The following is a 24,506-nucleotide window of genomic DNA, read 5'->3' on the forward strand; positions in this document are numbered from 1 at the left end:
ATCACAGGGTCTCACAGGATCAAATGAGCCTTATGCTAAGTTTTGTAGAGCAAGAAGTAAATCCCTTTCCTCAAGCAGGATGGAGGAAACCTGGACTTTAAACTTAGGACTGTTTTAAAGATGTCTTGATGGCGCTCCTTGCTGGATATGGCCCTCACAGGTCACTTAAGCTCTGAGTTGGCTGGTTCAAGTTCCTTGGTATCAGTTCAATTGAAAAAATGTAAAAAAGTGTTTTGCTGTTTTCCAGCAAGCTCCATTACACTCCATAGGCCACTGTGGTAGCTGTTATTGGTAGCTTGTTGCCTTGCCTGTACTGTGTCAGTGTTGGTTAAAATCCTGTCCTCTGGTTGCTGGAAATGGCTTACTGTACTGTTGCACTGTATAATGCCACATGCTGTTCTCTAATTTGCAGTGTTTCTGCTGGAAAGCAAATTCTCTCTCCTTCCCCCACCTTCTCCTTCCCCCATCAAAAATGTGACTCATAAGCAGTCTTTAACTATCAAATCCATTTGTGTATTCTCTCAGCGAGGGTTCGATTACAGCTGGTATGCCACAGATCTGTAGCTGCAGTGAGGTCACTCCTGCCAGAGAAATAAGATCTCCTTTGTCTATAAGGAAAATGCAACTAACCTTCTGCTGTCTCTCCCGCAGGAACAAAAACTGGGACCTGCTCAATTCTCTGGGTGTTTTTGTCCTTCTGATTCCTTGTCCATCTCTCACTCGCAGCACATTGTACCAATAAGGCTCTCAAAACTGAGCCCAGCTGAGACTGTGCATGTCTGTCACTTGCCTAATACCTCTCTGCTGCATTTAGCTCTTTGTTTGGAGAGGGGAAACAGCTCTTCATGGTAGAAGATTTTCGATTCACCCCTTGGAGCATTTCTTTCATACTTTATAAAATTCGGATTTACGTATACGGTCTTCTCAGTGTGTGGTCAATGGTTTAAAGTGCCTTTGCCATCATCTCTGTAGCTGGAGTGAGTGTATAGGAGCACATGTGTGATGGCTGGAGTCCTTTGCTCTGTGTGTGTGAGTGTTCTGCACATGTAAACATGTCTGTGTGTCCAGCATCTGGCCCAGAGCAGGGCCATCCCTGAAGCACCCTCCGTGTGGGGATGTGTGGGATGTTCTGTTCCCTCTGCCCTGCAGCCAGGAGTGGTGAATGGGTCAGGGAGGCACAGGGGCCAGCCCTGCTCTGGGCAGAGCAGTGTGAGTGTGGCCTCTCCTGTCCCTGCCGTGGAGTGGTGTGTGCGTGGTGGGAAGTCATGGCTGACCTCTGTAGTCTTGTCTTGTCGTTTCAGTGGTGTGCGGACAGATGAAGCTTGGCCTGTTTTTACTCTCTGTGTTTTTCCTTGTCTTTTTTTATTCCCTCCTCATCTTCATCGCACTCTGCCATCAAACAAAACAAACTTTCATCTCTCAGATCAGCGAGAAGGTTGGTCCTTTTCACTTCTTATCCATCTACAGTACGCCACGTCAGATGGGACTTTTCCAGTAGGGAGAGGAGAGCCATTCCCAAAAGGGGAGGGGGCCCTGCAGACTGGCTCCTTTCCAGGCACAGCCACAGTGTGCCTGGTGGAATCTGCTTACTGTTTGCTGTGACTGGTGATGGCATTGATACTTTGCTTGCATGCCTTTGTTGCTTGAGATTTAAAGTGCACAGAATATATTTTGCATGCAAATACCAGCCAGGGCAGTTTTGTCAAAGGCAGGGTAGGAACAAGTGCATGCTGCTCTCTGTGGGGTCCTTTTCTAACCCTTTAGTTGTGCTAGGTGCAAGTGTAAATCCTCTAAACTGCTGCTGCTTTCTGGCTGGAGAACAAGAACAGTCTTTGGAAGCAGAGATCAGAATGATCAGTCCTTCACAAGCTGCTGGAGAGTGTGGGTTCCTTAATTCCTCCTGAAGCTTTAAAAGTTTTAGCTTTCTCTAGAGGCAAAAAGCTTACTTTGATCTCAGCTGGAGGAGAACCCAGCATGATGCCCTCCCTTGCCACAAGGCAGCAGGGGCAGCTGGCTGAGATCCAGATCCCTTGTGCTAAGGCAACTTCCCTGCTCCTCAGCAGTCCCTGCATGGGGGTAGCCCATTTTCCATGCTCTGTCCGTGCTCAGACAAGAGCCCTTTGCACAAGCAGGTCTGCCTCTCCTTCCTTCTCTGGGGCTGGGTCTGCCTCTGCAGGCAGGAGCACTGGGAGCTCTGGCAGTGGCCCCAGCCACACCAAAGGTGGCTCAGAGAGGCCCATGGTGACAGGCACAGGAATTGTAGCCACTCAGCAAAACTGACTGGTGCTTTGCTCTGCTCTGTCCTGCTGCTCTCAGAGAGCCAGAGGTGAATAAAGGACACTAGTGAAAGGCAAATCCAGCCTTTAAATTAAATCCAGCTCCAGACCTAGCTCAAGGCACTCATGATTTCATGCTGAGAAAAGCTGGTGTTTCTGGCAGAAATGTGGGTTTAGTTTCCAGACATGATTCCTTCCCTGAACAGGTTCTGTGGGGGTCTGTGCTTCCACACCCACTGAAGGTAGGGGATGCTCACATCACTCCCCAGGTGGCATGGGGAAGAGACCCTGGCTTGTCTCACACAAACTATCAGGCAGCTGGATGAATTGTTTTATGATCATCACTGGAACAAGTTTTAACAAATTGTCATAGCAGCTGTTTCAGTACACTGAGTTTGATCCCATTTCTCTCCCTGGAACATGCTCTCATTTAGATTGTACTGAGGAACGGGACCTTTGTTGTTTACCTTCTAAAAATAGATTTTGTGGAGGATAAAATTACCTCAGCACAAGACAATGATGAAAAATGAGAACAAGGAAGAAAAGAGGGGAAATCAAAGCCCAGGCCCAAAGCCTCCCAGATTTCAGTGAATTTGAAGCACTGCTGTGATGGCTGAGACACCTCTGGAGACTAAACCTTTGACAGGGCACTTAAGTGTTTTAGCCACATGGTTTAGCTGAAGGGAGGCAGCTGAGAATGGGTATAAGGCAGCAGGAGTGAAGAATTTCTCATTCTTTTTGTCAGCCCTTTTCTTCCCACTCCACCAAAAATACCTACATACACAAATATTTAATGTGAAGCCAGAAATTAGTTTCTAAATATTCCATTGGGGTTTGCCATGCTTATAATTTGTTTGGCACTGATAATTACATCGTGCATTTTTCCAGCTTTACTTAAAACTGTGTACTGCTAACCCATGCATTTAATTATTGCTCTGTGACTGCTACAAGGTTATTTATTAACAAGTTATTTTAATCTTGATACAGTGGATCTTTTCTCTTATTCCCCTCCTTAATGTTGTGTTATTTTCATCAGAGAAATTTCTGAGAGCAAATGCAAATTGCAGAGCTCCACAATCTTGCTCTCCCTTACTTTGCCATTAGTATGTCAGTATGCTGAATGCTGATGTGTCTCCAGTGCTGCACCACTGTAATGATATATCCTCTTTTATATGTGGTTGTCAGCACAAATAATTAGACCTAAAAGTTATAGCTGAAATATAATCCAAAAATGGCAAGGCCCTGTTTTGGAAATTGTCTATGAAATGTCAGCACTCAAGGATACATTGGGAGCATAAATAGTACAGCATTGTTTGAGCACAAGATTAGACTGTAAACGTATTTTTCCTGGTTCCAATTTTTCCTCTCCTTCTCTTGGTTCTGTCAATAGGTTGTGAGACTTCAGCAACTGCCTTTCTGTTTGAAGTCCTTTTGTAAAATGATAGCACTGGGGAGAGATGAAAAGGGTCTACACATGAGTAAACCATGCAGACCAATGATCATATTTGAGGATAGCTCCTAAACTCATTCCTTCCTGACTTGGAGGAGGTGGTTCCTGAGGAAAGCAGGAGTTTTGGCAGGTGACCAGTCTGGCAAGGGCAGACACACCCTGTTCACCAGGGATCCTTCAGCTTGCCTGGCTCGAGTAATGAATTGGACAGTCTCACACCCAGAGATGTGCCCCTGCTTTGCACTCTGCTGCTCATCCCAACTGGGAGGTTGGAGCAGAGCCCCCTAACCTTGCCTTGTGTGTGCTGGGACTGGGGAGGAGCAGCAGAGCAGGCAGTCCTGGTTCTGCTTGAGAGCAAAAGGGACTTCTGTCTGCTGTTCCCTCGTGCAGAGGACAAAGGGGAGAGGATGTCAGGGCCTGAGCAGCTGGAATTGCCTCAGAGAGGAGCAGAGAAGTGTGCAGAGCACAAGCACAGCTCCATCACCATGGGGCAGCACCCAGTGAGCACACAGGAAGGGGAAAAATGAGGCCCAGAATTAGATGCCAGGTAGGCATGGTGCAAAGGAGACCCTGAAGCAGGAGTGGGCAAATAGAGGTTCGTGAATCTCTGCAGACCAGAGGGAGGGGTGTTAGCATTGTCATCTGCTAAGCTGTACTGTGGCCAAGGGAAAATTTGGAAATTTGGTTTCCCCTTTCCCTAGCAGCACTGCACGCCTTTGGAAGCCTGGGCAGTCCTCCTGGCACTTTGTGTTTCTAGCAGAGCCTCACTGGATCCACCAGTGTCTCAGCACATGAGAGGGACTAACAACCCCAGCCTGAGAGCCCTGAGCTTAGAGCCTACAGCTTTGGCAGCCAGCAGCAGGGAGGAGGGTGTCCCTGGTTCTCCAAAGGGGTAACTTCACCCTCGGAGGGAACCTGAGATGTGTGGAAACAGCCACTGTGCTGAAAGGAGCCAGGCAATCGATTGAAGCTCTTTGCTCTCAAGGCAAGGATTGTGCATGTTAGTGCATGCTGAATTATTAACGTTTCTCAACCCTTGTGGCTCTAGTGTTGCTTGCCCCCCTTCTTCCCCCAGCAGTCCCCCCTGTGAGTGGGGAGCCAGACTCCACAGTGTCTTTTCTCCCGGTCCTGTGAGATCCAGGGCATGGGCTCAGGTTGCACTGCACTCACTGCTCCGAGTTTCACTTCACTTCCTAAGGAATGCGCTCTGTAGGGAGATATGCATAATAGTGGGCTAGCACAGAGCCCTTATGATGCCTGTTCTCGGGATGAATTATAATGAATCTCATTTTTGACAGTCTGCAGGTTTAGTTAAACCCCTGAATTATAGTATTGTCCATATTGAAATATTTTTAATATTCATAGTAGTTTTCCCTGTGCTGTTCTTGCAAAACCTCTGAACCATCTTCTTCTGATCCTTATCCAAAAAGAGGATTAAAAAAATTATTGCAAATTCTAGTCAAGAAAATTGTAATTAAAAGGGAAATTTCATTGCTGCAAAAAACTAAGAAAACAAAATTTTCTGGAGCACTTGAGGTAGAGTCATGGACTGTAATAACCCATGTGATTTGACTTGTAAATTGGACAGAAATTCCAAGAATGTTGCTTTTTGAGGAGTTACACTGATTTAAATTATTACCAGACTCTTATGCTAGAGAAGCTAGCAACTTAAATTGCTGGCTTGAGCCCGAGGAATGTGTTGATGCTGCTCTGCAAGCTGCTGTGAGAGCTGTGCCAGCTCTTGCTAATGCTAACTGACAGCATCTCCCCTTCTCCCTCCATACTGACTGGGACAAGAAGCTGCCAATTATCCCCCGAGGGGATGGGAGGCTGATGGAGCCCATCCCTTCCTTTGCATATACTCCTGACAGAGCAGTGTCTGGCCAGATCTCTTACTGAAGGCACTGCCCTGACCTCCTCCCACCTCTCATGTAGAGAGCTGACCCCTGCACAGGGCATCCATTTTTAGCAGCTGGGTGCCTTGGGCACTGCTGCTCTCTGGTGCAGAGCAGTGAGTCCATCTCAGCAGCTCTGCCGGTGTGCAAATGAGGAGAGGATGGCTCAGCCATTCTGGATTGCAGGAATGCGCCACAGAAACCTGTTTAAGCACCACAGAAGCCTGTTTAAGCACTCCTCTGTTGCCAGGCTGGAGAGCTGAGGCTCCACACAGCACGTGCAGGCTGTGGTGTGCAGGAGGCACAGCCCGTGTCGAGGCTGGTGAGGGGGTCTCATACTGTTTGATCCACAGGGGAGTTTTCCTTGCCACTCATCCCTTTTCTAAGCACAGGAATGCACCAATCACCTCTGCTGCTCCCGTGTGTGTGGCACAGGGGGGGAGAGTGACTTCCCATCACCCTGCAGAGTGCTGGTGCAGGGCCCTGAGCCCAGCGAAGTGCCTGTCCCCTCCCTGCAGGGGACCAGGCAATGTCAGCCCTGACATCCCTCGGGAGAGGCAGCACAGCCACCGCAGGTCCTGCCCCTCTGCAGGACACATCAAGGGTGACATGGCACCAATGGGACTCACACAGCCCCAGGAGCACCCTGAAAGCAGGAGCTTGGCATGGGGACTCAGTGTGGGGTGCAGGGGAGTCTGTGGCAGGCTGTGCTGCCTCTGGTCTCACAGGGCTGGAAGTGAAAATCTGTTTGTGCATGCTGGGCTCTGACCTTTCTGCATGGCCTTGTGTCCTCCAGTTTATTGTCTTTCCAGGTCCTTGTATGTGTGTGCCTTCCCTCTCCCTGTCCTGCCCTTCCACCACTGTCTGTCTGACTTTGTAGTGGCCTCCGGTGCCTGCCAGCCTGTTTGCCTTGTGCATGTGTGTGAGTGCTGTGTGCACACCTATGGCATTATCCTCAAAGTTTGCTTTTTTTCTGTTTTAATACAGCTTGGGTGGGTAGGTTTGGTCCTTTGGCGGGGACAGAATTTGAACAGCTTCTACCTGGAATAATTTGACGCCACGTTCATTGGAAAATAAACCTGACTCTTAATGAATGGTGCTGGGATGCTTTGGTTGGAAATACATGCCATCATGTTAAACCATTGCCATGTCCATCAGGTTAAGTCTGTATTCTCATGACTGCATAGCATCTGAGTACACTTTCAGTTCTGTCTCATTTGGGGAGCACTGCCCCGTTGGTCAGGTAACACTTCACTGGTGATTGTTCATGTAGGTATTGATTTGAGATTTAATAATTGATTAAAAGAAGCATCCAGCAAGACTTTGGATTTATATGCTCAAAAAATAATTGCAAAGGAAGTTATCCTTAAGTTATCCTTACCCTGGCTGGTAAGGAGCTAATGAGCCCTGTTTTGTCACTGAGACGATGTGTAGTACACACACAATGTTGACAGTATTGTTTAATTTATCACAAAGTCTTAGCTCTGTTGTACATGCAAGTGTGGGGGCTTCTGTGTTCAATCTATTTCTGCAATCCTGATGGTTTGGGGATGAATCATCAAAGAGAGCACTAGTGAAATTTGATTTGGGTAGAGCCAGCTTGGCAAGCGGAGCTGACACCTCTGCGGCTCACGGGGCTGTCAGCAGCTTTGCAGTCTGCGGAGATGCCGCGGTGGAGGAGCCAGCCCAGCAGAGCTGTGAGTCCCCGGCCCCCATCGCCCGTGGGGCTGGCCACACCCGTGGCCTGTTGTGACCTGGCCCTGCTCAGGCTCCTGCCCCGGTCCCAGCTGCCCCCAGCACTGCAGCAGTCGCTGCCCCACCAGCCCAGTGCACGGATGGAGGAGCACAGTTGGCAGGGAGAGGCTCCTCGCAGCCGGGCAGTCGTGACCCCGGCCGCTGCTCGGGGCTGCTTTTCCAGTGGAGGAGGCTAGAGGAGAGCAGAGTTGCTGGGCAAGACACATCCGAGCAGTTTCCCTTTTTAACTACAGACTGAAATGAGCTTGCCCAGAGGAGACAAAGATTTACTGAGCACAGTTGTTTCTCTACCCTTGCTTAAATAGGCCCATAACACTAACCCTGAAGAAGGGACCTCATTTCTCAGTGTCATTTTCCTGACGGGAATGCATATGGCAGGCAGCTTTAGAGCTTTATTGTAGCTGAGAGTTGCTTACAAATAAGTCTTGAATGAAATACCCAGCAAGGGATTGATAGGAAGAGAAGCTGTGCGATGCAATAAGGAGGAATACATCTCCCAAAGAGCTGCCACGAAGGTGGGAAAGGTTCTGCCAGCCCAGCTCTCTTCTGTCAAAATGGATATGATCTCACATCTGTCAGGATTAGTTCTCTCCTGCCCAGCAAGGTGATCTCTTCAGGCCCTGACAATGTCATGCAGCTCGGGTGACTATTTTCTGAGCCAAGGTAGAACCTGAGTTACATTTTGAAAGGAATTATATTTTATTTAGCAGCACACGTGTGCTGGTACAAAAAGAAACCCTTCTGCTGCCCCTGCCCAAACCCTGTGAGGTTTAGGGAACGGGCTGCTTTGCTACAGAGCAAATAAATTGAGCAGGTGATTCCGTTTTGCAGAGCTTCAGCAGGCCCTGCGCAAAGTGTGTGACTGGCATTTGTGCATGCTCTCTCTAATTAGAAGGATGTAATTTAAATGGAGGAATGTTTCATGTTAGTAATATGATTTCAAAAGGCTACATTTGGAGGGAAGGGATTGAGCCATCTCTTAATGAGTTCTGCTAATAAGATGCCAGTGGCTAAGGAGGGATAAGCAAAGTGTGTGCAATTTGGCAAAGTAGTGAACAGCTTTTGCACTTCATTTTATCTGTCCTGAGGGATAGACAGGCAGAAACGTTGGCTGCCCCTCATGTACCCCCACAATGCAGCTGAGTGCTCTCTGCTGGTGCTGTGGCCCTACTAGCTGTCTCCTCCTTGTTTCAGTGCGGCGTGTTGCTCCTCGATTCTCTATCCCTCCGAGCAACCACGAGGTGATGCCTGGGGGGAGCGTGAACCTCACCTGCGTGGCTGTAGGTGCTCCAATGCCCTATGTGAAGTGGATGGCTGGTGTGGAGGAGCTGACCAAAGAAGATGAGATGCCCGTCGGTAGGAACGTCCTGGAGCTCAATAACATCATGCAGTCTGCCAACTACACCTGTGTGGCCATCTCTTCCCTTGGCATGATCGAAGCCACAGCCCAGATCACTGTCAAAGGTAAGCAGCTGTTACTTGCAGTGCTCCTGTTTGGGTTTCAGCAATGTAGCCCTTTGCCAAAGTTTCTTGGCTGCAGCCAATTTACTGCTCTCTTCTGTGACTTTTCCAGTTTGCAAGGGAGGTTCCTACACCCACAACTTTCTTTTTTCCTGCTCACAGTATGATGAGATAGTCGCTCTGAAGGTCATTTTCCTCTCTCCCTGCAAGTGGCATGGTAGACGAGCTTGTGGCAGGCCAGGTCCCTGTCACGCCATGAGAGAACCTCACTGAGTCTGTGTTGGTCTCAGCAATGTCTGGCTTGTTCATTGCATCAACAGGATCAGCTCTGCACAGTGGTGGGCCATGGGTGTCCTGGGGCAGGGTCTGTGGATGTCTGCAGTCAGAGAGCTGTTCACAGAGATGTCCTCTTGCAGTAAGGGTGAGACAAGAAAGTTAATCCCAGCAATGTGAAGTTTCCATGAGCCTCAACAGAGTGAGCATCCTCCCTCCCTGCAGGGAGGAGCTATATGAGTTCATTTGAAATTTGTTACATAATCCTCTGTAAATGTCTTCCCTTACTGCTCTGCCCCTTTCCCTTTCTTTTTCTTGTGTTGCTGTCCTTCAGCTGTACTTTCTGCTGACGTTTCACAAGTAGCTTTGCTCCAAAGAGGATATTGTTGCCAATTGCTGACCACAGGATAGTCCACCCACTAAAAGGACGCTGAAGGTGTCCTGCCTTTCCCGTCTGGGGCCTATCAGAGCCACAGTATCCATTTCCTTCTCTGCTTGCAGTTGATTTGTAGCTCAGATTACCACAGATATGTCATCTTTTGAGTCTGTCTGTTCTTGCAGGTCCCTTCCTGCACTAAGGCCACCTTTAGCACAGAGTTCCTGCTTGAACAAATCAGAGAATTGAGTGTTAGCCCTCTCTGACCTGGAGATAACTGGAAATTCTCTGGGCTAGTCAGAGGATGCTTTTAACCTCAGCCGCACCCAGCTCCCTTTACTCACAACACCTGCTCCTCAGTGCCTTTTCCAGCCTCTCTTCTCATACAGAGCACAGTGGTTGCCTTGCTATAGCAGACACACAAGAGCGTGTAGGAAAAAGGGCCATGATGGGGTGGTGGTCTGGTCTTGGAGGGAAGAGGTGGGAACTGCACCCTTGTACTGATGGTTTGCAGCATTTACCTCTTCATAGCTGGAATGCCTTTGCCTCATCCCTCACTGCCCCAGGACAGGGAGCAATTTGCTCAGCTTCTTTTGCCCTTCACCTTCCTCCCCGTGTCCTTGTGTGCTTTTTCTACACCTTTATTCTGGATGTCTTACTGCCTCTGTCCCAAACTCCTTCACCCAGTGTTACTTCTCCTGTGCTTGCTGGCAAGCAGAGCATTTTCAGTGCAGACAGGAGAAGCAAGATCACACAGAACTGATTGCACTTAAGTGTGTTAAAAGTACCAGACCTGCCCTTGCTCACATGGAGGCTGCACACCCAACAACTGTTAGGAGTCAAACTTGTGGCTCTTCAAAAGAAAAGGAGTTTCATCTGTCCTTGAAAGCCTGAGAAAGGCTGCCAGTGTCTAGGGTGCTGTAAGACATCTGTTTCTTGAAGCCATAATACTTTGCAGGTTGGTTTGCCCTGAGTCATGGGTAGTGGTGGGGTGTCTGGCTGTGGGTTGTGTGCCCTCCCCTCACATGCCAGTTCACCCTGATGATCTTCTCAGTATTCATGTTGTGGTAGCACTGAAGAAGGCATTCTCTCTGGTACTCAGAGCAGGCATGCCCTGTGCTAAGGAGCTTGCCTTCCTCAGCTGAACATGTGAAAACTAGAAACCTGATGGCTTTGTCAAAGAATTAAGTTCTTGAGTATCTTAATTTGGGTTGAGCATTTTCCCTAGTTCCTTCTCAAGCATGGCTGCATTACAAGTCACTAATTACTTAAGAGTGGTTTGTAGGAGGTTTAAACTTACTGTAGACTTTCATTCAGTCCTTGTACTAAAGTATTTGTGTACTCTGCAAATCTCTCTCACACACAGTCATTCTTTTTTTTTGTTCTTGTGGTAAAATGGTAAATCTGGAAATGTGTGTTTGCGGTAGTTGTGTTCTCATTGACACTTCAGAGGTATCATTGTCAGAGTTCTTGTGTAACAATTTACTGTCTGGTTGCAGTTTGACACACCACCCAGTGAAATAGTGGATATGAAAGTTGGTAATTTCTCTGACTGTATCTCTCCTGCATGTACTGTAATACTTACAAAGCCTTGCCCCATCAACCCTTCTAACAGCATTGTCCATGAACTACCTATGGCCTAAGATACTGTCTCTGGAAGCAAGAGCATAACTCCAGATTACTCTGGTGCTCTGATTGCTTTACTGTGTAAATCAGCTGTGCACCTGGCTTCTGGGGCCAGCCCAGCCCAGCAAGCATCTTCCCACTGCAGGGTGAACCCCCATGACAGAAACATTCCTGCATCCCCGTTGAATTACTTTTATTTAGCCTGCTGCTGGTAAGTGCGTCAAGCACATCTAATAACATGATTGCTCTGTTTATCCTTCCATTAAGAACCACTTCAAGCAATATATGGTAATATAAAAATGCATGTTATAGAGGATGAAATGATTTCTGCCTTTTAAAGAAGAATGTTAATGGGAGGTGGCAGCTCCATTTTTATCCCCATACACATTGCAAGGTTTGAGCTGACTGAATTATTTAAATCACACCTCTCTGCCTTCCAATTGCAGCCCTGCCAAAACCTCCAACAGAGCCATTAGTGACTGAAACAACAGCTACCAGCGTGACCCTCACCTGGGATTCAGGCAACTCTGACCCCATTTCATATTACGTCATCCAGTACAAGCCCAAATCCCTGGAGGGCCAGTTCCAGGAGGTGGATGGTGTGGCAACCACTCGCTACAGCATAGGTGGGCTCAGCCCCTTCTCCGAGTACGAGTTCCGGGTCATCGCAGTCAACAACATCGGCAGGGGTCCCCCCAGCGAGCTGGTCGAGGCCCGGACAGGAGAACAAGCTCCTTCAAGTCCACCCCTCAAAGTGCAGGCACGGATGCTGAGTGCCAGCACCATGCTGGTGCAGTGGGAGCAGCCGGAGGAGCCCAATGGGCAGATCCGAGGGTACCGCGTGTACTACACCACGGACCCGCACCTGCCTTTGAGCATGTGGCAGAAACACAACACTGATGACAGCCACCTCACCACCGTGGGCAGCCTCATCACAGGCACCACCTACAGCATCCGTGTCCTGGCCTTCACTTCGGTGGGCGACGGGCCCCCCTCGGACATCATCCAGGTCAAAACTCAGCAAGGGGGTACGTATGGAGGGGGGCAGGGGGCTCAGCCGAGTGTCTGACTTGCATTAGATTTATGCTGTCAGATTGTCCTGGGAGCTGGTATCAGTCTCGGTACAGGTAACAGCCCACAGTTCTGTCTGAGGTACAGTGGCTAAAAACGTGACACAAAGTCCCGGACATGGATGTCGGCACTGTGTAACTGCTGGACCCTTCTGGGGCCTGAGTACACATGTGGAAGGAAGGATCTGGGATGCAGTGAGGGTATGGAAGTGAGCACGATCCCTATAGTCACCCATCTGAGTGACAGAGATGCTTGCTTGTGACCTGAGATGTTCTAAGAGTGCAGTACAGGAGACAAGGAATGTTCTGGCAGAAATGAAAGAGGATCATCACAAAGTGAAATGCTGACTTTGCTAAGTCATGCAGCTCTTCTCTCCTCTTCTGGCACTAACCATGTCTTTGTTCCCCAGTTCCTGCCCAGCCAGCTGACTTCCAGGCAGAAGCAGAGTCTGATACCCGCATCCTGTTGACATGGCTGCCCGCCTCTCAGGAACGCATTACTAAATATGAGCTGCTGTACTGGGAAGGGGAGGATGGCACTCAGGTGAGGATCCTGCCTGGCAGCTCTTGGGGCTGGACATGGCAGGTTACCAGCTTGGGAAGGGTGTGTGCTCGAGCCAGGGTGGTAACGGAACTGTTTCTTTGTGTTTCTTCTGCCTCAGTGGTGTGCAGGAACAATAGGAACATGGCATTCTGGTTTCTGCGTAAGTGACTTCAACAGTTCTTGTTCATGCTAGCAAAGTAGCTAGTGACTGGTTTGGGACTGGAAAGGCTCAGAATGCTGTGACAGGATCCCTGAGGCATGCTTACTGCTGGTGCCTGTGAACAGACACACTTCTGGGCAAGTCTGAAATGGACTCCAACATGTGTCTCTGGCCCCAGGACTGGTTAGATGTAAAAAGCAGACTGAAGGTAGCCTAGAGAGAGCCCTTCCACATTTACTGCTGGTCCCTAAAGGAAGTCTAGTTCAAGATATATCAAAGGTAGTGCTGGCTTCAAGACAGCACAGCAAGAATTGTGCCATGACACCATCACAGTGTGCCCATGGTCTTCTCCCTCTCCTCCTATTATGGTGGCATGAGAAGTGCCAAAAAATAAGTGCCTTTCAGGTGAAGTGTCAACAAAACAAGCACTTTTCCAGCAGTGTTTCAGTGCATTAGAGATCCTGACTGTTGCAGGACAAGGGCTTTACTTTGTTTCACAGGCAAAGTCTATTTCACTGTCTATTGGGAGAAAACAAACTTATGTGTCCTGTGCCCCTTGTCTGAACTTGTATAGCTGGATCCAGCATTCCCACAAAGCTCTCAGGCCAGTGAGTGGAGTCTGGACACCACACAGTGTTGTCTGGCTGTGGCAGAGGTCTGCTTCCCTGCTTCCCTGCAGAGTCCTGGTGTGTCACCAAGGAAGCTCCGTGCTTTGGAGTCCTGCAGGACTCATGCAGGCAGGTTTGGAAGCGTGGCTCGGACTTTTTGTGGGTCCAGAATGGCTGCACATCAGCTTTTCTGTGTTCTCCAACTACACCAATTAATCTGTTTCCCTTTTTTTTGGCAGCAAAAGGTGGAGTTTGACCCAACCTCCTCATATGCGGTGGAAGGTCTCAAACCAGACACGTTGTATAAGTTTCGTCTGGGCGCCCGATCAGAGCTGGGGGTAGGAGTTTACACCCCCACAGTAGAAGCCAGAACTGCCCAATCCAGTAAGTGCCTGACACTCAACACTGCTGGAGACAAAGCAAAAGCAGTCCATTTTCCATCTCCTGGGCACAGAGAAGTCCAGTGCTTCTACCCTTGTAGGTTTGCAGGGATGCTGGCATGCAGTTTGCTAAAGGGAGTAATGGGGAAGCCAGCTGGGTTTGGATCAGGGCTCTTTGGCAGAGTGGGTGCACCCAAGGGGTAAGTTGTTTCTTTGTGTCCCTTTGATCATACTGTCTTTCCCTTAGGGTAGATTCATAAAAACTGAATAAAACAGGCTAGGAAATTGCTTTGGAGAGATTGATTTGAGTGGGTTTGTGCATCTCTATGAATTTACTCCCATGCAGGCAAGCTGTCTGGACAGGCAGCATATGGGTATTTGGCTCTAAATGTGACTGTCTCCAAACCATTGGATTTTCATCCCTTCACTCCCCATTCCAGCTGCCTTGCTTACACAGGAGTCCATCCCTGGCCCATACAGTTGATTGCAAGGTGAGGCATCCTGTGAGGCCAGGTGTGTCTGTGGCTGTCAGGCAGCTGGAAGAGTCATTTTGGAGAAGTGGCCGTTTGCCAGGGTTGTGTGAGCAAGTGAGGCTGCTGCTTCTGGGACTGCAGTGCTAGGGGAAACCAGAGCAAGCTGCAGTTGAGTTAATAGAGAGGCTCAATAATGAGGTGACCCAGGCAATATCACTTTCATCCTGGCTCTGCCCTGTGTGATCACAGAGCGGGAGTTTGCACTGCTCTGATTGGCAGCTCAAAGTGCTGCGCATAAGCAGATTAGGGCTATCAAAGGGCCCTGCGATAAGCTCGTTTTCACTAACGATTTTTGGGCTTGCCATTATGCAAAGGGCATTAAAAGGGGGAAAAAAGACATTTCTGTTAGCACCGTCTGTCTGGGATTTACTGCTCTGTGGAGTGAGCAGTTGGCACAGGCAGCTAGCCTTCCCTGCAGGGAGGGCAGCAGCATGCACAGCAACCAGGAGTGTGAGATGGCCATTAGAAAGGGAGCTCTGGCAGGGAAGAGCAGCTCTGCTCACTTTTAGAATGACCTTCTCTTTGAGGAAAACTCAGCTTCATTAACATACCAGTCCCAGGCATTCCTCCACCTCGTTAATTGAGCTAATGATGTCTTAGAGCTGCACAATAGGCAGGTATGAAAATGGAGAAAGGTTCAGATCATGCAGTTATAAATATTTGAACACTGAGACCAAATTCTGAATATGGGGATTTGTATACCTGTTTCAGATAGCTTTTGTATTGATAGCAAAGGTTGAAGTAATTCTCCTGCCATGTAAATTAATTCCATCAGTGGGTGCTCTTATCCTTGAACACACTTAATCAGAGACAGCTCCATGCATAAATGAGTCCTTCAGAGTCTCACAACAGTCCAAGTAAGAGAAACGTTTGTTTCATGGACTCATCAAGGCAGACATCTTATCATGACCTACTCTACCTATTGTCTGCTCAGAAGGCATCTCACACCAGTCTGGTTTTAAGGTTGTCACTTCACTGGTCAGTGGTGCAGTAGCTGACTGGTTCTGGCTTCTGTTTAGTCAGAGAAATGTGCATAGGCTGAAGAGATTTGGCATTTAGCCACAGGAGAACCTTGGTTTGACCAGCAAAGCCCTCCTCACACTGAAGGAGCTAAGAATCCTTGGATTGACCCAAGAAGTGACCTGGCTCTTGGTTTACAGGCCCCTACTTGAAAAGATTTCTGATGGCACTCTGTTCTATGACAGAAGCCATTGCTCTGTTCTATGACAAAGCCCTCCTCACACTGAAGGAGCTAAGAATCCTTGGATTGACCCAAGAAGTGACCTGGCTCTTGGTTTACAGGCCCCTACTTGAAAAGATTTCTGATGGCACTCTGTTCTATGACAGAAGCCATTGGCAATTGCTGTGCTACTCAGTGAGGGTGACAAACCACTGTCTGAACAGTCCCAATGCAAGGTGGAGCCTTGAGTACTGGGGGACTGAGAATCAAGTAGGTCTTTCGGAAAGCTGTGCTTTACCTTGGCAGCAGTTGTATGCGCAGTACACAACTTCCAGGCAGAAATCCTTTGGTCTTTACTTAGCAACACCTTGTATTAGATGGTTCAGTTGGTCCCCTTTGGCCTTACAATTTAATAATCTGGAAACACTACAGCTCCCAACTTCAAATTGGTCTCCTTCCTGCACTTTTCCATCTGGTTACCCTGAGAAAAGCTGTTAGATCATGGAGCTTGACACGTTCAGGTGGGACACAAACTGCAGGAGCAGTCAGATTCCTGCTTTCCAAAAAGCCTCTCTTCTGTCTCTATTCCTGTCCCTGACAAACCAGTCATGGGGCAGGTAGGAGGCCCATGATCACTAATGACTCACTAATGGGCTGGAGAAGGATGCTGGTCTTGCTTTTCTTGTGGCACCCCTGCTCAGGAGTAGTGGCCATGCTTGTGTGGAAGGGCCAGAGGGAGGCAATGCCCTTTTGAACCCTTCAGCAGCACAGCTGATACCTCATCTCCTGAGCAGGCAGCTGCTTTCTAGGCTGTCTTTCCTGCCAAGCTGCTCACTTAGTTGCTGGGCACCCTGCAAACAGTACAAGCAGTGCTGCTTTGAGGGCCTGAAGAGCACGGGGGAGTTTTCCAGGAGACTGCAGTGCCTCAGGCAAGAGGAATGATGCAAGAGAGAAGCATCAGCTCTGTCCCCATTAGGCCTTGGCATTAAAATGCTGTTCTCCCTTGAAATACCAAGGTGGGTCCTAAGTCTGCCTTTTCCCTAGCCTGAGGAGCAGGTGGGTTGGATGGTGCACAGAGTTGCTGTGGGCTGTCGTGAGTAGCCTGGAGGCAGCAGAGGTTTGCACAGTGTGTGTGGGTACATCTGCATGTGTGGGTGCATGCTGGCCACCCAGTCTGCTCTTTGCTGGCCCCAGGAGGGACACTTCAACTCCTTGTGCATTTTAAGTTGATCCTGCTCATGTTATCAAGTTTTATTTTGCTTTCTTTAAGTGTTAATCTGAGCTTTTTGACTTGCACATCATATGTGTGACTCTTACCCAGTCAACAGCCAATTTTGACTTGGCTACGCTGCCATCCAAAGCTACCTTTGGAGAATGAGCTCACTGCTGCATGCCAAGGGAAGCTGTGGAGGTTCTGTCAAAGCACATCTCTTCTGTGAAGGGCAGACAGTGGCAAAGGAAAGGTTTGCCAAGCCCCTTGTGTCTCACCTGTCCTGTCTGAGGAATGCCACCAGGCACTTTGTCTACATGATGCCCTCCATTGTAGGTGTTGCTTTGGTGCTATATCTTCCTACTCTCTTCCCTGCCACTTCTCTGCTGATTACCCAAAAGAGTGTGAGGATTCACTTTTTACCCCTACTCCCTTTTCACTATACCAGATGGCAGGGCTGATCCTGTGCTGCCTCCCTCACGTAGGCAACTGTTTGCTTCCACGCATTGCTTTGACTTCTCTTTCCTTCAATGCAGCTCCCATAGCAGCAGCCTGACTGCTCCGGCATCATCTCCTGCAGCTCCATCACTATGTACTCTCCTCCCACCTTTCATCTCTCCAGGCATCTGAGCCCAAGCATCAGGAATGTTCCCTGCTCTCTGAGCACAGGAGTGGGCATTAAAAGTTACATTCACTTGCTGCAGCTGTTTCTGCAAGCAAGTGGGCCTTGTTCCCAGCAAGGAGAGGTCACTGGTGGCAGTGGGAGGTCCTGCTGCCCTCTGCTCTCCCAGATCTTCTGCCACTGCCATCCTGTGCCCAGCAAAGCTAAGGCACCATTGCTGAGTGCCTGAATTCCCTGAGGTCCTTGCTGCCCTGCCATGTGGAGTGATGTAGGTTGTGTTCACCTGTGAGCAGGCAGGGTTGTTCCTGTGCCCCTGCAAGACTGGCTCTGCTGCATTGGTGGCTGCAAGGACTGAAGCATGGGGAGGAGCAGCAGTCTTTTTTCAGGCATTTCTATGTTTCTGGATGCAGTGAAGAATGGAAGCTGCCTTTCACCTTCACCTGCCATGGCAAAGCAAGATACTCTGTACTCCATTATTACTTGGCCACACAGTTTTCCAGACTTAGAGCAACAGCCTGCTTTTTTTTTTCTTTTTTTTTTTTTTTTTTTTTTTTTTTTTTTTTTTTCTTTTTTTTTTTTTAATGATAATGGCCTGCCCCTCTGCTTAGGGCTGTTTCCTTCTGGATGAGCACCCAGGAATGGAGCCATCTCCCTTGTTCTTTCCCTGACTATGTGGGCTCCTTTCCTTCTCCAGATTTGCACTCTTGCCTTCTGTGCAGGCATGCTGTCCGCAACATCCCAGGGCAGTGAGGCCACATGACAGGGGGCTGATGCTGCTCTGAGAGGGTTCCCATGCTGCCAGAGCCCTGCTGCAACCAGGCAGCAGTTCTGCAAGGCTGGAGAAGGGAATAAACCAGGCATATGTCCTAAAGATGCTTTGCTTTGTCCAGACCATCTCTCCTTTCCCGATCTCTCTTTTCCCACACGGATTTGTTTTACTGCTCTTCCCCAGTGTGCTGTGTAGAGACACTTCTCTCCCAATGATCCCAACGAGAAGCAGCTGTTGCCTGGATCCCATTCCTCCTCCTGTGGACAGATAACATTGCCAGGGCTTAGAAGTTAATGCACACTGCAGGTGCTTTTTTGCCTGGGAGGGGGCAAGACCTGCTTCCTTTCCACTGTACAAATCCATAGGCCAGGAATTTACTGAGGCGGGTAACCAGTGTGGCAGGCATGAAGCAGTCAGTCCCAGATTCCAGGGACATGTGCAAAGCAGCACAACCACATTATCTCCTGTTCCTGCATGGTGCCTGGCCCCACCTGGTTAGGATGCAGCATACAGCTGATGGTCATGATTTTAAACCCTACCAGGGCAAACTCCAACCTCAGTCACCTGCTTTCCTTATACACTTCTGTTTCCTCCACTTGTCTAGGAGTGAGTTTTCACAAGCCTTCCTACAATCTGGTGTGTGAGCTTTCCTTCTGCCACTCTTGCCTTCTGCAGCTTCCTACTTTTCTGGTTTCCATCTGCTTCAGATCTTCACTGAAAGCATCTTTCTTCTCCCTACCAGTCTCTCTCTCGCACCCTCCACATGCTCAGCTTCCCTTACTGCCATTTGTTGTGTTTGGTAAAGTGAGTGTCCAGAACTGCTTTGGGAAGAGGTGTTCTCTGATGCAGAACAGCCCTTCCATCTCCACGCTGCTCATCTGGCCTTCAAATACAAATTGCCCCCCTAGTGCCATCTTTGATGATCTGTGAGGATGGCAGGCAGTTGTCCACATGTATGTTCAGTACTCTGTTGGCTGGGTAAAAGTTCCCTGTGCATTTTGGTTTGTCCTTCCATTCATTTCCCTTCATCTCCCCACTTCATTTATTTGTCCCCAGCCCCCTCCGCCCCACCCCAAGAGGTCGAGTGTGTAAGCACCAGCTCCACCACCATCCGGGTAAGTTGGGTGCCGCCGCCCGCCCAGAGCCGCAATGGGCTCATCACCCAGTACTCCATTGCCTACCAGGCAGTGGAAGGAGATGACAACACCAAGCATGTGGTGGATGGCATTGGACGGGAGCACTCCAGCTGGGAGATCAAGGACCTGGAGAAATGGACAGAGTACAAGGTGTGGGTAAGGGCTCACACCGATGTGGGGCCGGGACCGGAGAGCATCCCCGTGCACGTGCGCACTGACGAGGATGGTAGGTGCTGCTGAAAGCTCCTTCAGCTACTGCCGTGGGTTAGCCAGCACTCTGCTGAATGGGGTGCTGGAAAGGGGGGAAAGGGAGGAGCAGGGACATTGACCTGGGAGTGGCTTTCAAGCAGGACCAGAGGGTGTCAGGAGCAATGCTCCAGGGAGCAGATCTCAACAGTTGCCCTGGAGTGGGGTTGGGGAATTGTTTGCTGGCCTTGTTCTGCCTCCAGGTTGTGTCAGATATCTCATTGTGGTCCTTCAGGGTCCTCTTTGTGTCAGCAGTGCTTCCTGTGCATGCAAGAAGGCATTGCTCTGCTTTCTGTTGTGGTTTATAGTGGGTGGTGCTGGATTCATTTTTATTGAATGTAGAATGAGCTCTCCCAGCCAAAGGCTTCTCTTGTGAGATCAGGACTTAAAGTTTACTTGTTGACCTGAAATCCAGCAAACTAAAGAGGGGGAAAGCAATCCATTTGAAAGTTGTAGATACTGTAAGAAAGCTGCTTCCTGCTCCAGCTTCCAGGCAAGCCACAGCTTATATAAAGCTTCTCTTCCACTCAAGAGTCAGAATACCACACGTACAGAGCACTTTACTGGATACGACAGCTTTAAAGAGAAATTGCTTTGTATTAGCAGGGCTGTCAGTTATGTCATCGTGATTTAAGCCGTTTCCTTTGAAAGTGCCAGAGCTCAGGGTGACAGCAGGAGCTCCCGTGGCTTCGTGCTGACCCAAGAAAGCTGCAGATTTAATGGGAGAAGAAAGAGATGAAGCGTCCAGGCAAAGAAAGCATGATCTCTGCATTACCCAATCAGTGTAGGAAATTGAAACCAGACATGTTACAGTTTCCCTAAATGGGCTGCCACTGTCCCCCATGTCTCCATGGCTCTGAAAGTGGCGTCTGGGAATGCTTGCTGACTGCATTCCTGGGCTGGCAAACACATCTGTGTGTGTCCTGCTGCCTGTATTGTTTGCTTCAGTTCTCATTCAGCAGAATTGTAGCCCAGGGGAAGCTGTTACCCCAGAAATGTCGCAACAAGCTCTCTCAGTTAGTTTTTGGGCACCGTGGTTGGACATTCCAGCTTAGCTGTCAGGAGTGATTTTATATTCCTCTGACATGCTGATGCTCAATAGATACCCATGATGAAGCGATGAGAAATGCTAAACTGTGTTCTGAAAACAAATTGAACTTTCCCTGTTTGGATCTCAAATGCAGGACACACTTCCCATAGTGGGGCAGGGCAGAGTTCCTCAAAACGCTGTGGTCTGCTCATATTCACATCTTTTTGTGTCCCTGCAACATCCCTGTATCACGTCCTGCCGAGGCCTCCCGCCTTCCTGTGCCAGCAGAGCTTGACACACAGCTTCTGTCTGGCTCTCAGGGAGGATCTTGTTTTCCACTTGGACTCCCAGCTGTGTGTGTGTGGGCAGGTGTCTTGCCAGGACAGGAGAGCCCTGTGGCTGGTGCAAGGTCACTGCACTAAGTGAATTGTGGATTACAGCATAGGCTGCTCCAGGCAGAAGGGGGTAACTGTTCAAGCACAGCCCCCACCATTCCCACACCTTGAGTTGGCCTCTTGGTGCTAAAATGCTCTGTTCCTCCTTTCTGTATTTTATTAAATTATCTACAATTAGAAGGACATCTGGGGAAAAATAATGAATTGCCCTGCAGCTTAAAAACTGTGCTTACCTGCTGGGTAACTGTTTCTTCCCATTTAGTTGGATGAAATAGCAATACTCATTACATCTACTTGTCAGGTACCCATCCCTAATTATCTAATACTGATTTCTTGCTGTGTTGAGAATTGGGGCGTATGAGGTTCCAAACCTCCAGATTTTCCCAGGGCAGTGGAAGGTGAAAAGGGTCCTGCAGATGAGGTGATGGGATGGAGCCCAGGTCCTTCACTTGGTACTGGGCACCTGGGTAGGATCAGTATCCTCCAGAGAGTGCACACCTCTACTCCCAGCTGCTTCAGCCAGAAGGGGCTTTCCAGGAGCAAGTGAGAAGCTAATTTTTTAGAATTGACATTTTTGTCACAGTCAATGCAAGAGCGAAATATAATAAGGAGGTAATTTTTCCAAATGGTAAATAGGGTATAAATACATTTTTAAACGGGCCTCACCTTGCAAGAAAATTGATATTTTCTGGGCAGTGTAATTTTTCATTTTATTATCAAAAAGCATTCAGCTAGTCGTGCATGAAATACAGTCCCCAGAGCTGTCACAATCCCCACAGGCCCCTTTATCTGGCTGAGTTCAGTGACTGCTGTCTCTGAGCTCTGGGTTATTGTTTTAGGATGGTGCTTTTCCCCCTCATTAACCTCTCACTGTCACAGGGGAAGAGCATGTGTGTGCTTTGGCTGGTGGCAGGTACCAGGGCTCCCTGCAGAAGAGGCTCAGCACCCAGGCATGCTACCTGGGGCTGTTGGGCTTCCTTCAGATGGCTCTGAGAGGAGGTGTTGTGTCAGGCAAGATGCTGAGAAGGCTTTAAAGCCTCTGCCTGTGCCCCAGGGCATCCTGAGCTGCAGGGGCTCACCTTAGTCTTTATATTCTGCTGTATTCTTGTATCCTTCCCTGCTTCCCTACTGCTGGAGATGAGAGGGAGAGATGGACCTTGGGTCTGATTCAGCACAATGACTTTCATATGGGGTGCTCCTGCATATCACAATTACACTCTTTCTTACTGAGAGCAGCAGAAGGAAAGGGGTCAGGCATGTGGTCATGCTGAAAGACTGCAGTGTCATGTCCTGGGCAGGTACAGGGAGGTGGTACCTGTGGGGCTGTCCTGGCAGGGAGGTGGGGGAAGGTAGCAAGGCAGTGAGAGGCAGTGGCATGGTTGTGTGTGCCTGCTGACTCTTGTCCCATGTGTGTTGCAGTGCCCAGCGCCCCACCGCGAAAGGTGGAGGTGGAGTCTGTGAACTCGACCGCCATCCGGGTGAGCTGGAAGCTGCCCATCTCCAACAAGCAGCACGGGCAGATCCGCGGCTATCAGGTTACCTACGTGAAGCTGGAAAACAACGAGCCCCGAGGGCAGCCAGTGATCAAGGACGTCATGCTGTCAGAAGCACAGGTACAGTGTGGGGGCCACCAGATGGTGGGCATGGCACCTTCCCTCTCTGCAGAGGGCAGGCTGGCTGGGTCCAAGTGTTTCTTGGCCTCGTGTTGCAGCTCCAGAGTGTGGGACTCAGCCTCCCTGAGCAGGGCAAGCAGTTTATCTTTAAACTGTGGCTTAAACATGGGTAAAAAGTTTAATCAGGGAAGGATTACTGTAGAAAAGATGATGTATTGGATGATGTTTCTCTCTTACCCCTTCTCTGATATGTACCTCTGCCTGCCACATTCTGTGCAGACTCCAGCTGGAGAAAATTGTGCTTTGACAGTCTATTTACAAATGGTCAGAAAGTTTTAAATAACACCTTGAGTCTTTCATTTGTGATGCTGATTATGTTCAGGGCAAAGTGTCTTTCTTGATAGCATCCACCCGGGTGCTGCCTGCTTGTAGGGCACATGGGTGGCTCTGCACCCCTACACGGGCACAGCATGCCAGACAGAACAGTACTCTTGGTTTAGCAAAGCCTCCCCTCCCTCCTGCTTTTGCAGGGCAGTGACTTGGTGTTGCATTGATTCTTGAAACAAAACTGTAGGAGAAGCCAGCTTAGTCTGGGAAAGGCTGGGGAGGAAGAAAAAAAAAACGAGGTAGAGGCCCACATCCCCTGTAAATGACTTTGCCTTTGCATTCCCCACACAACAATCTGTTCACATTTAGGCCATCTTGTGGATACCTCACTGTCTGGGAGCTGCAGCCCCATTCCCTCACACTGCTCCAGGCACAGCTGTGCACTCTGCACAGCCCAGGAATGTAAAGTTGCCTTTTTCCTAAGGTCCAGGGAAGTTTTTGGTGCACAATGTTGTGTATTTCATTGTGTGCGATGAAATACAACTCTTCCTTGGAGCCAGGGGTCCTTCATCCTGGATGACCCACGCTGTTCTCAACTAAGATAATCGTATAAATGAAGAACAGGCTCTGCTGCTGTTGGAAGCAACGAGGAATCGATTCAGAGCTGGCTGGCTTGAATGATGCCCAGTATAAATACTGGAGAGCTGCAACGATTAATTGATCTGTCTCCTGAATGCAGCTGTGAATCATTTATGCTTTGTCAGTGGGGAGTGCAGTGCACAGAGGCAGCTTTAGTCCCCATTCATATTCCGAAGGATAAAACTCAGTAATAATGTGGAAGGGGAAAACTTTAAAGAGAGAAAATACTTTGAGGGTCCTTGCAGTGTTGTCTGGGGCATGTCTCTGTTGATGTTTCAGATGTTGCTTTGTTGTAATAGTTAGAGAAGCTGCTTACTGCCCTTTACTTATGCCAGGAGGATATAATCTTCTGTGTTGTTAGAACAATCGAGGCTGTGTTGTTCAGCTGGAGTTTGGAGTTAATGGGTTGGTCTCAAGTGTAGGTGGGCGAAGTTGGCACTGTTTTTCTTCTTGGTGTTTTCAAATATTTTATGCTTGCCCAGCCAGTTCTGTTTTCACTCCTTACTCATACATTTAAGAGAGAGAAATCCCATGCTGATGTGCAGAATGAGGATGCCAGAGCCAGAAACTTTTGAAGGAGTGCTGGATTTTGCATTAGTTTCAATGTGTGCATCAAGGAGGCAAGTTCCTAGAAGTTTCCTGGCCTCTCAGGCCATTTGTCAGTCTTTCATATTTGGTGAATTTATGTGGGAAAGTTCTTGATTTCTGTGATATTTTTTCCTGCTGTGTATGGTGGCGAACTCATCCACTGTAATTTTTGGAAGTAAAAATGATAGTTGCAGAGAAGCGTCTTCTCTGCAAGAGTCATGTCACTCTTGGGATAAACTAACGACGACCCTGCAGGGAAGAGGTTTCACTGACTTGGCAGAAGAGATCTCTATTTCCCAAAAGAGTGAGAAGCCAGACATGACCTGTGCTTGTGATGAAATACA

General features: G+C 48.8%; 1 protein-coding gene across 4 annotated transcripts in view; it reads left to right on the forward strand.

The window, feature by feature from the left end:
• PTPRF (protein tyrosine phosphatase receptor type F) overlaps positions 1-24,506 on the forward strand; it is a 374,412-nt gene that overhangs the window by 291,938 nt on the left and 57,968 nt on the right. For 3 of the 4 annotated variants that reach the window (XM_058808943.1, XM_058808944.1, XM_058808945.1), the window contains exons 8-13: positions 8,571-8,840; positions 11,559-12,140; positions 12,593-12,726; positions 13,734-13,878; positions 19,245-19,550; positions 22,415-22,608. In XM_058808943.1, the coding sequence (XP_058664926.1) occupies positions 8,571-8,840; positions 11,559-12,140; positions 12,593-12,726; positions 13,734-13,878; positions 19,245-19,550; positions 22,415-22,608 (1,631 nt within the window). Of the gene's footprint in view, positions 1-8,570; positions 8,841-11,558; positions 12,141-12,592; positions 12,727-12,844; positions 12,887-13,733; positions 13,879-19,244; positions 19,551-22,414; positions 22,609-24,506 lie in introns of all 4 variants that reach the window. The other variant, XM_058808942.1, reaches the window with a different exon arrangement.

The sequence above is a fragment of the Ammospiza caudacuta genome, chromosome 7 (genome assembly GCF_027887145.1).
Source record: "Ammospiza caudacuta isolate bAmmCau1 chromosome 7, bAmmCau1.pri, whole genome shotgun sequence".
Lineage (NCBI taxonomy): Eukaryota > Metazoa > Chordata > Aves > Passeriformes > Passerellidae > Ammospiza > Ammospiza caudacuta.